This window comes from Zerene cesonia, chromosome 20 (assembly GCF_012273895.1).
Source record: "Zerene cesonia ecotype Mississippi chromosome 20, Zerene_cesonia_1.1, whole genome shotgun sequence".
NCBI lineage: Eukaryota > Metazoa > Arthropoda > Insecta > Lepidoptera > Pieridae > Zerene > Zerene cesonia.
This window is the reverse complement of record NC_052121.1, coordinates 2,476,297-2,494,202: the sequence shown is the minus strand read 5'-3', so window position 1 is coordinate 2,494,202 and position 17,906 is coordinate 2,476,297. Positions and strand designations below refer to the sequence as shown.

The following is a 17,906-nucleotide window of genomic DNA, read 5'->3' as shown; positions in this document are numbered from 1 at the left end:
ATGTGTGAAGGAATAATGTTATTAAGTTGAAGCTTTCAATTACATAATAAATTTGGCAATATTTCATTCGAAATTTATCGAATTATACCTTCATAAAATCATACTAATAATTTTCTAAATATTATGTAACTTTAAACAATGCACTTAAAATTGAATGCAATCCCGATGAATCATACAAATACAGAAGCTGCATTCAACAATTACTGTTTAGTGTTAAAACAATTGTTCATTATCAGCAGAGAGAGCGCCGTTTGAGTCTAACTGTATCTTTTTACTATATATTCTACATAAGTACAGGCTTTAGTCGCACTTGGAACCTTGGAACAATACGGAACTATGCACAAACACACCGCTGGACCTTTAAATTAGTTGCTTTTGTTTCGAAATCTGCCGATGACCACTCATCGGCGTCACATTTTTTGCTGATACGGTAAAAGCCGTGGCGCCTGAGGCAAAAAATATTTGTATCATAAGTGCGAATAGTGAACACATTCTCAGAAACGTACTACGTTTTCGTGGAACCCGTAAAATTTGATTGTATCGAAGTTTGTAAGGCGTTTCCAATCTAGATATCGAGTGTAAGGGAATTCATCGCATAATCCCTTGCGTATAATATGTTATGTTAATGATTTTTGCCTAAAGTTGATGAAATTTTGCATACATTTGTGACAAAACTTTGGGGATGATTTTTGAAACAAAATCTATAATATAATATACGGTACCTACGTTTATATGTTGAATGTACAATTTGAGAAGTAGGCTAACATATATAATTATAAAAGCTGTAACCCGTTTTCGCGTGAACGAGTATTACCTACGCCTAACAAACACCCATACTTACAAACTTTCGCGTTTATAATATTAGTAGGATAATGAATATATCACTTATAATCAGACAATAAACAATGAATATCCTGTTATTAAACGACACATAAAAATTGCAATAATTTAGTGAGCATTAAAACATAAAAACATTAGTTAAAGGAGGCCAATTACTTATTCTACGTAAGTACAGGCTTTAGTCACAAAATTTAGGTAAATAACTGTTTCTACGCGCCATTGCCTCCATAAAAACACTCGTATTTCCTGAAGTTAATTGTTTCAGTGTTCAAACTTGTTTGGGTACGTGAGTTTATTTCATTGGGCTTATATGAACTGTAACCGGACCTACGTCACGTGATGAAGTAACATCATGTATTTTTAAAAGAAAATAATAAAATCGGTATATGAAAGAAAATTAATCATTTGCTCTGATTATCTTATTGTTTCGCTTTTAATTTGAATCGTTGTAAAGAAGAAACTTAATAAAAAAAAAAGTATGAAATCTAAGAATTCCACCTTACGAGGCACTTCTTAGCTTATTAATTTTTTATTTAGGCCTATCCTCATTCCATAGTTAAATTCCATTATATACTAATCATGTCAATGCGACTCGTAAAGAGCATTACAACTCTTAAAATGCTAGTTTAAATAAATAATTAATTACCTGATAAGCAGTGACAGCAATGAACTCAGTCTCTGGGAAGGAGAAGGAAGCGTGAGGCGCGCCCCACGCCAGCGCGGCGGCGTCCCGCGCGCGCACCACCAACACGCGAGGGCGGTATTTGTGCATCGATGTTAGTACCATCTGAGAAGGAGATACACGGTTAAAATTTATTCAAAATTATTCTCAGCTAAATAGCTGATAAGTTAGTGAACAAAAATCATACGTAAAATATGACCACGATAATAAATTTTCCATACATTTAGCAAATCAGCTTGTACGAGTTTCCTGATATTTTAAATTATGTAAAAATTTCAATAATGTGGAAGGGTAATTTCTAAATAATCATAATGTATCAAAAAATGGTTTCATAATTTTGTAGACCTACAATAAGTTTATTAAAAGCTAATTAAATAATAAATTAACAACACATTGTTCATGCTTTTCAACAAAAAATAACAATGTGCGTGTAATACAAAATAATAACCACAACCCTTGCTAATTTTATGAAACAGTAATTAAAAAATACAATGTGTTTTCGCATACATTGTAAGCTGTAACAGATACTCGGTAAAAAAGTTAGCGACAGTCGGCGCGTTTGCTTATCTGTGGTACTTGATGCCAGCGCTACCTGCGGGCGCCAAAACCACTTCAAGCGAAAAGGGTTCTGTTTTCTATTTTCACTCACATACACACTTTTTATGAAGCTTTCTAGTTTATTGACTACTGTACGCTTCTGAAATATGATCTTCCTTTCAATAGATTCCCCATTATATATTGCAGCCTTTATATTTAGGTGGTGTGCTTAATGTCATGATGATCTTAATAATTTAATTTGGTCAAAAAATGTACCTCGCTTACTTTAATTGTAAAGTCTAGCTTTCAATAAATATTTATAACTATATTGTTTGCAAACATATGCTTCTGCCTACGTTACTACTTTTTGTGATCGATTGTCTTTTATTTTTTAATATTTCAGAAATTATAGACAATGCAAGCCATTAATTACATCTTAAACATTTATCTGAATGGGTTTTAATTGTAAGCAATTAGGTAATTGAAAGGCAGTTAGCATGTGCATTTTCAAGAAAATAAACGGAAAATAACAAAAAAGTGATGTAAAAAGTGTCATTTGAAACGAATTTCAGACTGATGAAGAGACACGTGTCATTACAGAACGAGATAATTTTGTCTAGACGCCATGCAAGTTTTTTATAGTTGCCAAACATGGACAAATGCTCAAGCCTATTTACCACATTCTGCGAGAGTGTTAATAGGAAATTAACTCTATATGGTATTCAATATGCTCCACTCACTACCGTTATCTCGTATTGGTTAACTCGAATTAAGCAGATGCGTGAAATGCCCTAAATGGATGTACAATGCACATACAAGCGACCAAATATATAGATAGAAATAGAATAATTGACTTTGTTATTGTTGTTGGCATTTAAATAAAAGTTTAACGTAATAAGACTTGTGGCCACCTTTACTTGTATATAAAAAACGGAACAGAATACCTATCCGCAGGACACTGAAAAATACAATGCGCATGACACGTTTACGGAGATAAATATTTATCACTATGTAGTTAATTATTTATTTAGTAATATTAAGCCAGGACGAACAGTTTGGTGTTTTTATTACAAATTATAAAAGCATGTACGTGACAATGCTACAAGCACGCAGCAATTAAATTATATAATAGAGTCGTACAATTAACTGGTATTTATATCGTTTAATTTTTTAATTCAATGAACAAAGTATTATGATAATAATTATTTTAACGATATATGTACAAGTTAGTACCTAGAATTTTATAAATAAAATAGGCTCGTAATTACGGCAAGTTTTGACAACTAAGAATTGAGTAACAGAAATTACACATCGACAAATTCTCCCGGCGGCTTCCAAGGCACGGGTCTTTAAAGTCTGCATAACATCATACATTCGAGTAGCTCTACGACATTCACTAATACATTTTCCAAGTAACGATGAACTTAAATATTTGTACCATTTTTATGTCTCTAAAAAGGTGGATGTAATGTGTCGTGTAGGTAACATTCATCATTGTGTTTTTGCCGAAGCACTAATTAAAGTAATTGTGGCAGTTAAATGTAATGCAATTAAACCTAATAAAGAAAACCTTAAAATTAACCTTATCTCTGATTAAGCTTCGACGATGTTCTCGTTCGCCGATGTTTTTTATCACATTTAGCTAATTACTCGGTGTATCTTATGTTTTATCGATGTAATTTCATCCGTGAGAATTATATGGAACTCACATTATTGCGTTCGTAGAAATTCGGGGTACTGCACCTTGTTGCGAAGTTAACATGCGCTACAATTTAAGAATCGACATCGTTTAATTCGTTTTGTTTACACGTTTTGTGTTTCATTAATTGTATGCTGATTAAGTTTTCGCTTTAATTAATATTAATTGAACCTGTTTTGTTCGTAATTATAACAAATTAGGTTTATTAACAGTTCATTGTTAAAATCGGTTTAACAAAAGGAAGTCTATATATTATATGTGTATATATATATTACGTGATAATAGTACGTTATAACATTGCAAATGATTTCTTTGCCTTGTTTATATCTAAGTAGGAAAGGAGGAGAGCAAAAAAAAAATTTAGATGTGTTTTTTAATTTTTAATAACTTTATAAAAATCGTGAGATAGATATTCATCTGCTACGTGGTGCAGGCCGATAGCGCGAGAGGCACGACGATGGACAGACATATTAACGTTTCTTCACGTTTCCATTCTCGTCCATCAAACGGACATGCGTTCAATCAAGTACGATTGAAGTTTCTGATAAACGTAAATTTTTTAGCATGTCCTTTTGGTATTTGTGGAACTGGGATTTCTAGGTGTTTGTTAAAGCGGTGTTGTTAAAATTTAATAAATACTGTCGATTACTGTTGTTTTATAAGAACTTAATTTAATTATATAATATTTGTTAATTAAAAACGCTGTGAATAAATTGCATTTAAAGAGCTTTGAATTGAATTAAATTAGGGATAATTAATATAAATTTTTAACTTGTTATTATTGGAAATAATTAACTCAGTATTTGAATGCCATTAAAATGAGACTAAGCGGGGATTGCGAAAGCTTAAAGCTTAATAAAATAAAACAAAATCAGATATAATAAAAAGCGTGTTATAGGGCTCTAATGTTTTCTCTACATAATTAGCCGTGCAAGATGTTATAAGATAAAATTATTGAGGGGAACACCGTAAAACATGTAATTTCCCCCGGATTGACACGGGCCGCATCCCGTCGTAACCAAACCGATTGCTTGTAGCGATAATATTTAATGTGTCGAACAAACATCCCTTAATTTTTTTAGATTGCTTACATGAGGGCAAATGATGATTTATTTTTAAAATGGTTTGAGTCACTTTACATAGCTACGTATGCATTAGTTTAAACTAAGAAATTTGTAAGTTTTATTGCTGTTTGTTCTGCTGTGTTAATAAGCCAAATTGTTTGATGAATTCTTAGCAATACATATTTCATAGTAACAAGATAATTCGTTTAACAAACGGCATTACTATTTACGAGTAGCCGTGTTTATTGCGTGAGAATAAGTTAGTCAACAATCCTTTTCCAATTATTAAGTAATTTTCAAACTCCTCCACGACATGATAACCGTAATCTTTTCTCTGTAACATACTTAAAGCTTCACTTAATCCGGCCCGTAATTAGGGAAGCGATACACAAAGAGTTTGTGGGGTATAGGAACTCTTTGATGTTGCGTTAAAAAATCGCAAACAAAGCGGCCAGTGAAGGAAGAATGGGACCCTTTTTATTACAGGTGGCGAAATCTCAAGTGCGCAAGCGAAGCGTACATTTCCATGTGAATGGCGATGCTCCTTGTATATCGGTAAGTCGGTAGCATTGCCCATTGTTGCGGCTGCGTAAAGACGCCGCCCGGGGTTCGCTTGACAACATATCATATTTTATAAAACATGTAAAGGCTTAAATATTGCCTGAAGATTTGGATTATACCTACTAGTTATATCACTTATTCTTTTTCTCTATAGCGAAGAAAATGGCCTTTTTCAACTTCTTTTCAATAAAAAATGCAAAATTAATTCATTATGAATTCGCATTAACAGTTGAAGTTGAAAGGTGTGTAAATTTGATATTTAAAGTGTGAATTTGTTTAATCTATGAAAAAACACCTTTAATTAAACCTTTAATTGCAACCTTGTATATAAAATTATAACATGTCCATCTAGCTAACATAGGGGATGCGGTATATTTGATATATCTTCATTTATCATCCAAAGAATCGACTCAACGAAGCGTATAAAGTTTTTGTTCAGACCCATCATAATATTCTCCGTTCAGTTACAACATGCTACCCACTTTTAATAGCCATGACAATAAGTTTGTTCCGATTTTTTTATATGTATTTGTCTTTCACTAATGAAAAATGGTATTTGTTCCTTACATATTCAGCTAGGTTTTATTTCAGGTTACTAAATTGTTTTCATTGTTTAAATTTCAGTTCCATAAATACATTAATGCAAATGAATGATAAAAATATCGCTCATTAGGTATCGTTTCTTGCCCTTTTAATGTTTCTTACGGCTGCATAGTATATATATAAAATGTAATTTAATGGCAAAATTGGTATGTCACAATGGAAGTAAAAAGTAATTTATTCATATCAGTTTTTATCTATATCAACTATCGTAAAACCTACATACCTACTTATTAAAATACTAACTTTAAATAAGTATTCTCTTTGCTCATTATTCCAAAGCTCTTATGTTTATTTTATTTTAAAGCTCTAACCCGTTACTTTAGAGTTCAAAATTGGTGTATATGTAGGTTATGATAGATGTGGTTAGGTAGGCGTTTCCCGCAAAGAATGTGGAAGTCACGAGTTAGTAGGTTCAGTTCAGATGTTTTTATTTCGACGTAACTTTGTTGAAGTCAATACAGCATACAGCCAAGACAAATTGATTATAATTAGCAAAAGGACATTTTGTTTTTTAATTAAAATACATTACGGTATAACTGCTATATTATCCTAAGCGCAGTTTACGATATTTTGTTAAAAGCTACAGTCTCCTAAACTATTTCCTAATTATTGTAAAATGTATGGAACAAGCTATTGAGCTGTTTCAAGTCCAATAATTTCCTAAGATTAGCGCGTTCAAATAAACAAACACACTAGTTTTATATTTCTAGTATAGATTATATAATTAGTATAGATTTACAAGAAAAACTTACGTGTCCCTGGGAGTCCATCGTATTATTCGTCAGCTTGAGTTTGCTAAAGGAGATGGGGTTGGCTGTCCAATGATGTCCTGGAGCTGGGGAGTCGGGGTGCAGCATAAGGCGCCTGGGAGACTGTGGTTCTGCGCCTCCAGCCGCTGCCCACGCGCCGCCCGCCCAGCGCCAGCGGCGGCGACCCACGAGAGAGAGTTCTAGAAGCACGCAGTACTCCTCCCGAGGGTCCAGGCCATTCAAGGCTACGCGGAGGGATGGGAACATGCGCCTGAAAATATACTTTCATATAAGATGGCTGTCAGATAATAGAGTATTATACAGTTAATTTAGACTTCATGTTTTAAGGTACTCATTTCAATATTCGTATGAATATGTATGTATTTCTTCTTATTTTTATAAAAGAGGTTAAGGCACAATGTAATAGGTGGAAAAAAGTTCATTACAAGATGTACATTGTAAGTTTTTTACAAGTTGTTAGCTTAGGAATGAAAAGGTGTATTATAGTGCATATTGTAGTTTTTTTGAACAAATGACTAAATACTAATATTTACAATGTTATACACAAATAAAAAAGGTACGATGTTATGAATGGTATGGAATAGACATACATAAACCGGATTTTATTATGTTACAAAATATGTCTTTAATGACTTTGGAAATAGTGGAAATATTGTTAATTAGATTAAACATTTATTTCAACATAACGGTCTCGTCTACATATAAATTTAGTAGGAAGGTACCTACTACTAGTTCTATAAAATATTCGTATTTCGGGTGACATTCCTTTTCACCTTTGAATAAACAAAATAAAATTAAAACAAGCACTTAACAGTCAATAAAAGATAACTTTGTACGGCGTAAAGTTGACCGCGGTCGAACAAAGAAGATGATAATAAAATTACGGCGGGTATAAGGTGATAGGGGGGACAATGGGCACTCTGTAGGTTTTATCGTGATTATAAAAGCATGTGATGGAAGAAAAAGTGTTAGTGAATGAGCTTTCGGCACCCGTTGGGGTTGAAATGTCATGTGGCGCCGACCGCTGATAGCGAGCCGACGGTGAGCCAATATAACTAATCCGTCTGACCGATTGTATTTGTTTGAGGAAACTGCAATGTGTCTGATTATACATCAATAGATTCGATAACGCAATGATTGGAGTAAATAATAATCGTACCTACACCTACTTGGAAAATTTTGACAAATTGTTGTCATTCGGCTTTTTTCCCTTAACCGTAACATTAATAATAATAGACAAACATTTTTAATTAATACGTTTCAATTCAATAGTTACATTAAAAGTGTGTTCCGAATACAAGTTTTTACTAGCATCACTTAGGCTTAATGGTACATAGATTACGCCGCATGATCCGTCTAATTCACCACGGTGTGATCGTGGCTTATCACAGGCTTGGCTCTGGCCATCCGTCATAACAGTGGTATCTGCCGGCCGCCGGGCGCGCTAATGCATTGCTGATAAGGCGCCGACACAGTCACAATTAACAGAGCACTAAATTAGCTTCCATTTAAACTTTACGACGTCGGCTACTGCCTTACGTTTGGTACGGATAGACGACAAGAACTAAATCGAATGAATGTTTATTAGTTTTTAGTATTTTCATATGCCTAGAGTATGTTTACTGAAGTGTATTTTTTCTATGATAACGAATAATTTTGTGTATCATATTGATATCTGAATGTTACGAACAAAAAAAATGTTATTTTGTTTTTCTTTTAACATTTTATAATGGGATGATAAATTCCAATATTCATTCCGGTCCTAAAGTAACACCAAATATATTTTAACATGATACATTAAAAGGTACACGCTATGCCTTACTTATCCATCGAAAATATTGACAGACGTCCTTCCATACAAACAGGAACGCACAAAACAAACACAAATATGTACACACACTACTTGCAGGTATCGACGATCATGTTGACCGTACATCGACAAATCCCTCTGCTACCGTACGACGCTCTTATCACGCCACGTCACTTATCGAGGCTTTGAGGACGCCGACAAAGGTGACGATCGACGTGCAATTTATGCGAAAACCCCCATGAGCTTCTTTAAAAGCCTATTACAGTCCGCAGCAGAAAATACCTCTTTAAAGCTGTTAAGATACCCTTAATGCACGCAACACTGTCGGATTTTGCGGCTCGTCAATTCAATTCGATACTTGCACTCAGATTCTCAGCCGCTATTAGCTAATTAAATGTGATAATAACCGGCAGCGGAATCCTCTTTATAAAATTCAAGGAACTTATCGGTAATCCAAGAAGCGATTTCGAGATTCTTTCGAACGTCATTTACCGCGCAGACATTTTTTAAAGATATTCGAAAGTTTATTATTTCAACGATGTTTTACTCTGAGCAACAGTTATGATCGTGTAACATAAATTATCATTCGACTTTCATTTCATTATGGTATCGGTAATAAAAGCGTCGTTTTAATTTCTGAATTAACGATATTGTAACAATCATAAATGTAATGTCCGAATACGTTCCGTTTAACAATACTGCTTATACAGCGATGCAAATGAAATAAGGAGACTATAAAAACGGATCGCCATAAAAGGCATTCGAGGGCGCGCTAAGCCGCGATGACTCCGCCGGTGGGAAGGGACTTAGTGGAATACAATGGGACCACCAAAATCGCGTTGAATAAAGTTAAGAGTGGGTCGTAAATCGGTAACAACTTGCCAATTGCCGCACGGAGGCGCTAACAGCGCGGGAAGAAACACATCCGCTCTCGCATCCGCACTCGAATTCTTAAACGAAGCGCGATTTTCTGTCGTATCCGCTCAATATATACGACTGTAAAAATACCATTCACAAAAGTAAACAAAACTATTTGTTCCCATTAAAATATATAATGGGGCATTTGTCTTTCCGCTGCGTCAAATTTCTTGTATCGTCGTCACATGAGCAGTCAAGCGCGTAATCGATAATGTGTTCGTACAGTTATATATACGCCACTGAATACTGTCTTTGATACATTAGCCGGGGCGCAGTCATAAACAGACGCATCCCGAACCTACCCCACGGGGTTAATTATCTTTACAACTGATTTCACGAGTATTTTATCGTCAAGTTCAATGTTAAGACGCATTGCGCTCGTTAATGGGACAGGCTAGCGTTGTTCTGTGTGCATCTGTTGTTTTCTAAAAAGCTTTAACACTTGTTTTCGAGAGGCTAAGCAGAAGAATGTGTGTTTAAGCCGCGTAGTCGCGCTCATTAGCGCTCATACGAGAGGTCCAGCCGGTTTTTTCGTCCGCCCAGATGTGAGCCTGGGTAAACAACTAAACACTCCTCCTCCATTGTGTGGGTGTATAAAAAATCGGACACCTGGATGTGTCAAAATGTTCACTCGGCTTGTGAGCCGCCGTGAGAATCGCAGCGAGCTTTACGGGTCGTGTTTTGATAGTGATTAACATTACAGCGTTACAGTAATGTTGAGTGTTGACATAATACAGCCATGTAAATGATGGCTTTTTATATTATTTTTATACGACGCGACGACTTCAATATATTCCTATTTATTTTTACAATAATGCTACGACGCGATTGATAGAGTAATTATGAAACTTTTTGTGTAATAAAACATACCTTTAAACGTTTAATTTACAGAGTTGAATTTTACAAATCAACTTTTTTAAAGTTTGATACGCATAAATGTTTTAATTACTTCAATATGAAATAATAGCAGACACGTGCTTCAGGTAGGTACTATGAGCTGAGTTACTATCAATTATGAGTCTTACGTAAGCACACAAGCGAATTGATTACCAGTATACTGTTGTTTCAGTTAAGTGCGATGTTAATACGCGTAGTTAATGAATCAGTAAACTGTAAACTTGTACATCAATGGAGCTGTCTATACGAGAATATAAAGGGTGGTTCACACGAACTGTTCGATGTGGTTTTTTCAACTCTGAACAAATATTTTTATAAAATAAACACCGCTATTTTACACAAAAAGCGAATCCACTCCACATGTTGCGAGCGGTCTGCAAATAGAGTTCACTCGAGAGTTGTTCTCAACAATACAAATAAACCAATTTGGGTCTGACAGCAAAAAAGATTCGGATCGACTCTGTCCGAGTAACCCGGTATTAGCATATTGATGGGAACCTATCTGTCGTCCTTTGTTTAAAATCAGCGACAGCGCCTTCAATCATAACGATCGTGACAAAAAGTTTATTTTATTTTTATCGACCACTTTTTGTTGCGCCCTGCGGCTGCAGGTGGCTAGCGCGATATAGGTATGTCATTTGTATTCGATTGTTTCAAACGTTTTTGTCCTATCGATTAACTTCGGGCTGTAAACATGTTATAGAACAGAACATCATGAGATAACGGAGTATTTAATTAATAAAAGCAAAAACTAGTAAACGGTATGACATGAATTGCCGTTGATGAGTTACTTAAACCTATTCCGTATATACGTTTATATACATTCATACTTAGCTATACAGCACGGAGAATATTTATAATATTTATAAAAATCGGTTCTATAATCCATACGATTAGCGCGTTCATACAAACTCTTCGGCTTTATATTATTAGAATAGATATACAAGGCATTGTAAAATGAATACATACACGACTATTTGTCGTTACTTAATATGGTTCAAAGGTAGTTAAATTTGATGGACGCACGGCCGGCGTGGGGCGTGCGAAGGACACAATGACATCCCGCAGTGCGCACCTGCATGACATATTTATGCACCTATCGCCAAATTTACAACTACCCTAAACACCGCCACTTGCGGAAACCGACACAAGCGACCAGCCGGCGCCCTTTGCGCTCTTATAATTAACCCGCTCCAATTACAGCAAATCGACATTGCCAAATCAAATCAGTCTTAAAAGCACCGCAAGCAATAAAAATGTTATTTAAGTTTCAACGATATTACGATTAAAAACAATAAAATTTATGAACAAAATTAAGCTTTTAAACGCTATTTCATGAATCTGTAATTAGAGCATAATCTTAAATCTTATTTTTATCATTCACCCTTACATCGGTATCGATGCATTCGGCACATATAATTTACATAAGCGATGCGTATAATGTCCGGCGCCGCGGCGGTAGAGTTGCACAAAGCGCATTTGTAAATTGCAACGAAACCGGCCCGCAATCTTTCAGTAATTTAGTTGACAGTTAGTGCGGGACCGCCGTGCGTAGGACAAAGCTTATCTCGCCGCCGCATCTAGAATCTATTATGCGCCTTTTGACGCCGTCCAATGCGGACAACAGATCGTTAAGATAATAATCAATACAACCATCTAGCCTGTTTTTGATCACTTAAATTAAATACGATACGTATGTAACGTTCCCGCCTCTATTTGATGTTAATATGGACGCTATTTACATAACGTTACCTGCGTGAATGTGTACTACACACCATATCTGAACCTATACGTACAGGATACATTTCAAGCAACATTAAAAGTGCGACACTCATGAATAATAAACACCAAGATACATTATGTGTCAATTTTGTCAAGCTACACCTACTTTCGAACGCCAGTTCCGGTACTTATATAAAGCTTTTATATCTTGTTCATTTGTTGATAAAATAATGGATATTAAATATGATACGGATAAAAATGATACGTATGGTGACGCAGGGTCGGTGGCAGCGATCGTTAGCTGCCGTCCGCGCATAAATCACACCGTTTTATGAGAGCTCCCAATTTTTTAACTCGCAAGTTAATGAAATGCGAGCGCAGTATGGGATCCGGCTAGCGACATTAAAAACGACAAACCATAAGAACGGACAGTTTCTAATTATAATCCTGTCAAAGCTGCGATATAAGAAAGAATTGATGATCACCTGTATGCGGTGATTTTTATCTAAGACGGTGATCTTAAAGATAGTAGCCAGCTTGTTTTTTTCATAAATTTTAATTGATAATTGACATATTGCCCTATGATGTTATGAATGTTTGGATTTGCCTTTTTCGATAACAAGTGAATAGGTTTTTAGTTATCTCTACAACATGTAGTAATGCGTGTTAAGAACTTTAAGAATCTTACGGACTTTCGCTAATAGTCCCAAAGAAAGATTCATCAAGTGCAGGAACTTCGCTCGCTGTACCGTGATGCCGCAATACCTAGAACCATCTTTGAGAAATGCGAACTAATTACAAACGTATGCACCGATAGCAGAGTTCATTATTCATAACATCTTGGAAGTGAACGGCGCCTGTATTTTAGGAAGCTTTTCGAGGAAGAGATACAGTCGCGAATTAAAGTCGCAGGAGGGCTCTGAGGGGCCGACAAAGAGGCCGCCGCACGCGAACCGCACTCGATTCACAATTAAGCCAGTGTGTGTTAATTGGTATTAATTCGGTGTGTGTGGCGCAAGTGCCTGTCGACGGAGTATGATTCGTGATAGTTTATGAGCGTCTATGAGATCAAATCGTACCGCCAATCAAAACGATGTAAATCTTTTCTTTTGACATTATATTTCTTTCACCGATATATAAATAGTGAAAGTAATCCAATTTCGTTTATGATTATATCTGATTGTAAATTAAGACCTGTTTTCTGCTTATGTGAATTCGAATAAAATAAAATTTCAAGTTTAGATAAATTAAAAGTAAAAAATAAATTGTCATAAATCATAAATGTTATTTTGTAATCCAGACTTACCTATTTTAGTTAGTAGGTAACTTTAACTGACAAAATTATCCTCTTAAATCGATTTAACAAACGAGCAAATGAAAGAATGTTTTAACAGAGACAAATTGTATTTGGTACCATTGGTACCAAATTGGTAGTAGCAAAAAGCACAGCGTGTGAGACATGATGTGAAAATATTTTCTTTTTTGTCAGTCCGCTGATCGCTTACCCCAAACGTTTGTCATCAGACTATTATACGAGGAATCGCGCCAAGGCTGCGTAATGTGTTGAGCTCAAACGCGCCGCGCCCTGTCACAGCAATTAGTGGATGGGTTGCGACATCATACTCCGTGCTATTGACATTGAACCGATGTTACATATTTCAAAGAAATGCGCTCGTACAATGTATGTTGCATGGGGTTTGTATGGGCGTAATTCTGAGCACCTTTTCGTATCGATAATTGTCTATTTGCTTCGACGCATTTATAGTACCTAAATACATCTGCAAATGCAGCGCCACTAATTACTGTCGTAAACTTGTTATTGTTTTGACTCGCTTAGCGTTTATGAACATTACAATACTGTGTTAATTTATCAAATAGCAAATGAATATATTCATCATAATTCAATTTAGAGATGACACAGTACACACATACTTCATGGCCGTTTGAAGTTCTAGCAAATTGAATATACCAAAAGTAAGTGCGTACTTATTATTTGCAATTATTCTATTTTTACATTTTCAACGTATTTTGTATAACTCGATATTATAAATGCTTATATCTAAAGATAGATTGATGGTACAAATATGAACTAACATAGTTGTTTTAACATCGGTGGCTTGTACGCTCAAGTGTGCTTGAAGTTTGTTTTATTCCCATTATTTGGGCGCTAAGATCATATTCCTTATAAGTCGTAAACATTTATGTCACGCTCGTGTACATCTCGACTTATCACGAACGGTATTCTCACAAACGAGTGGGTTACAACGACACCCATGTGACACTTTTATTTAAAAATCGTGCTGTACGTTAACCCATTTCTGGACTTTAGGCAGGGAATTGCTTCATACTTGTTTTACTTTATGAAAAGATTTTGAGCGTTAGTGTAAAGGAATATGGTTTATAATTGGCTGTAGGTTGGTATAGGGTGGGAAGGCTTGTCGGTTTCAGTAGCACAGTAACTGATACAGATCGTGGCGTGATGTCGCGATGCTCGTTGATGGTATCTGCGCACGCGTGGTGGTCCCGACTGTACTAAGGGAATTACAAGCTTTGTTTGTAAGAACATTGTTTGGGTGCATTGTTTACATCTTTTTTGAGCTGAATAGCAAATTAGATGCTTCAACAGATATATAGGAAGGTACATAGAACGATTCGGGTATAAAGTCAACGTCGAATTTTTTTATTGGAGTAAGATATCGTAAGGATCATTGTGGTTGTTATTCTTTCAGTTACACTAGAATTAAATTCAAACATCATACAAAAGTATTCAAATGTCTAACGTCTCATATACTTTACAAGTACAATGTTTGTAAATAGGTCGATTGTTAGGAGTTCAACTGAAGTAAAAATAAAATGTCTTATGCAAAAATGCCTAATAGTTTCACAACTGAAATTTAAAGTATCGAAAAATACAGATTAAATAAATATAGAAAGATAGTAATATCTTGATTCCTAAGTTGAAATATTTTGTTAGTTATGATGGAGAGCGGCGCCACGACACACTACATTGCATCGTGAACTTGACTGGGATAAGATCTTGGGATGTCTATGTCATGTGGGAGAATGGTAGGGTCAACAAAAATGCATTACAATTATTAAAAAATAATACCTACGTACATTAAGGCTCATAATATTCTAATTGATTTTCATATTGAAAAGATTTTTATTTATCTTTATTATGTAAATTTCGATGTTTTAAACCTGGCTAAAAGAATTAAAAAAAGAAAGTAATGACTGATTTTTCTAAGAATCGTAGTGCTATAAATACAACGCAAAAATTGTTCATACTTTCATATTTACCAAAATTTTACTCAATTACTCTAATCAAAATAATTTTATAATAACCTATGCATTTTTCTGCTGCCACTACCTCACTGTACGTGTCCAAATTTTAATGACTGCGTGACACGTCCCCGCACCCACTCCTGTGTCTAATGACGTTATTCTAGGGAATATGGTCATGTAGGGAACAATATGAACACGTATAAACATTCAAATTACTTTAACGATTCCCTTGGATTAAGGCGCATACTGGAAATTAATTCATTAGTGAGATCAACATTTCTGTTTATCAGATGGTTTGATCTTATTGATTTGTGTACAGGTTTTTTTTTATTTGTAAACTGCCAGTCTTCAATATTTTATAATTAAAGGTTATATTTGAATTTTATGAAATGCGTTTTTGTATGGTTAAGATACGATCCAATTTCAATAAAAACTTCTTCTTTGGTATTAATTAGTTCATTAGCAGTATTGCATGCGCTGTCCTCAATTCTCTAAATCGACTACTACGAAAAACATAAATCGTTTTATTCGAGCGTACCTATTACATGTCGTTAGCGAATGATCGTCTCGGAATCCGTGAGAATCCCGAACTTCCACGTAACATGGGTTAAACGCTTGTATCCAAAGATACCGATCTAACCGGGCTGCCTGTTGGCGCCATAAAAACAAAACACACGACCACTTTCTTCCTTAAATTATTCGAAGAATTTACGACGTTTCCACTGACAAAAATGTTATAACCTAATGAGAAATTATCATCAGGGACCGAGCTAGCAAAAAATGAATCAAGCGCCGCTCAGATATGACGCGGACCACATTTTTTAGTTCTAAATTCAATTTGTTGTTCACATATTTCTTTTTTACATCAATCGATTGTTTTAGGCGGAGGAGCGTGATGACAATGCGATTTTAAAATTCTTGTCAATATTTGTTGGATAAAAATCAGTGAACGTTATACACGGCTGCGTGTGTTAAAATAACAGTTTTGTCACTGTATTTAATGGAAGGAATGTATGTTGGTTTTGTTCCAAATCTCGGTGATGATCGGAGGGTTCGCTTTCCCGAGGGACATTGCGATATGATCATTCAGTGGCGTCGACTGTGCGGTGCGTGCTTCAGATTCCTTCTCCTTCCATACGGAATTATCAATTACTTACAATGACGTTACGCTTTTTGTCCTAACGACAAACTTACGTCATCTAAGCCTTTATTACACTAAACGGTTACAATCAATTTGAAGTCGCACAAACAACTTCGTTTTACGGATGTTAGGATTTTATAGTGATTGCGTGAAGTAAAATTAAGCAATTTAGCCTTTATGAACACTCGAGTTCATGCGTTCAACTGGTTTTTTTTTTAGATTGTTATCTGCCTATGTTTAAAACATTATTTTTATCTTCATTTTAGATGTAGGTAGGTACTAAGTCCAATAAGAATCGTTTTGTTTTACTTATGAAGAGTTCTACTGATGTACGTAATATACGGTGTACGTATATGAAAATAAATTCGATTAAATACTATTGAGCTTGTTAACTTGTACTGCGAAAAGTACTATTAATATGTCAGAGGAAAGGGCAAGGAAATGTCGGCTGTCAATTTTCAGGAGACATTGAAGAGTGACGAGTGGTATTGAGCGTTTGAGAGCTGGCTGTCATAATCTGATTATTAGTGCTGCATGCGCTGGGCGGGGCGCTCGGCGGGCGGCCGACGGCACTGCAGGAGGTCGGCGCCCGCACACCTCTCTCTCACACTCGTTTCTCTTCCGGCGAGTGAGATAAGGACAGCACCTAGCCCACGCAGCAAGCAGGCGACAAACGACCCATGGTAAAACAAAAGGAATGCTGGAGGAGACGCTTTGAGGCGCCGGCGCCGAACCCCGCGCTCTAATCACCCATTTTAATTACGACACAGATCGAATCAATTAATCGGTATTTATGTTAAGACAAGCGCCGGGAACGTACGCTATGAATGTGGATTCGTGGATGCGATCACCAAGATACGAGTATCTTTCAAATCTCATAAACTTTGAAGTCAGCTATAAAAATTAAGATGATTGAAGCCGTGCCGACTTGTAGTGTATAGTGTACTGTGACTGGCGACTGAGATATCTCGTTGACGTTAAAGAACGTAACATCTCAGACATTTTTAATTATAAGTTATGATTTTTTTAAGCGAATTTGGGCGCGCCCTTCCCATCGAATAACACGAGAATAAATAACGAGTTTTTATATTGTCTGTTTGTTTTTAAAATGGCGGGAGGTCCGCGCGACGACACGCGAGCGTTCTGCGCCGGCGCGCCTCGCCCATTTGTCATATTTTGTTTTGTCGAAAAAAAAAGAAAACGGTTCTAAGCAGCATTTGTTTGTTTGTTCAACGATTATTGAGGGTTCGGATTATCTCTGATAGGAGACAGATGGAACTTGTTACAGTTTTGTGGTATATTATTGCAGACCTGATTATTTGTGTAGACGATAACTAAGAACCATATTTTAGATCTTTCAAATAAAAACACTAGCAG

The 17,906-nt window shown here is 35.7% G+C and overlaps 1 protein-coding gene across 1 annotated transcript in view; it reads right to left on the bottom strand.

Annotated features, from left to right (window-relative positions):
* LOC119834941 (T-box transcription factor TBX6) overlaps positions 1–17,906 on the bottom strand; it is a 31,380-nt gene that overhangs the window by 2,970 nt on the left and 10,504 nt on the right. The window contains exons 3-4 of the mRNA XM_038359496.1: positions 6,739–7,006; positions 1,487–1,627 (exon numbers count right to left, since the gene is read on the bottom strand). Coding sequence (XP_038215424.1) covers positions 1,487–1,627; positions 6,739–7,006 — 409 coding nt within the window. The remainder of the gene's footprint in view (positions 1–1,486; positions 1,628–6,738; positions 7,007–17,906) is intronic.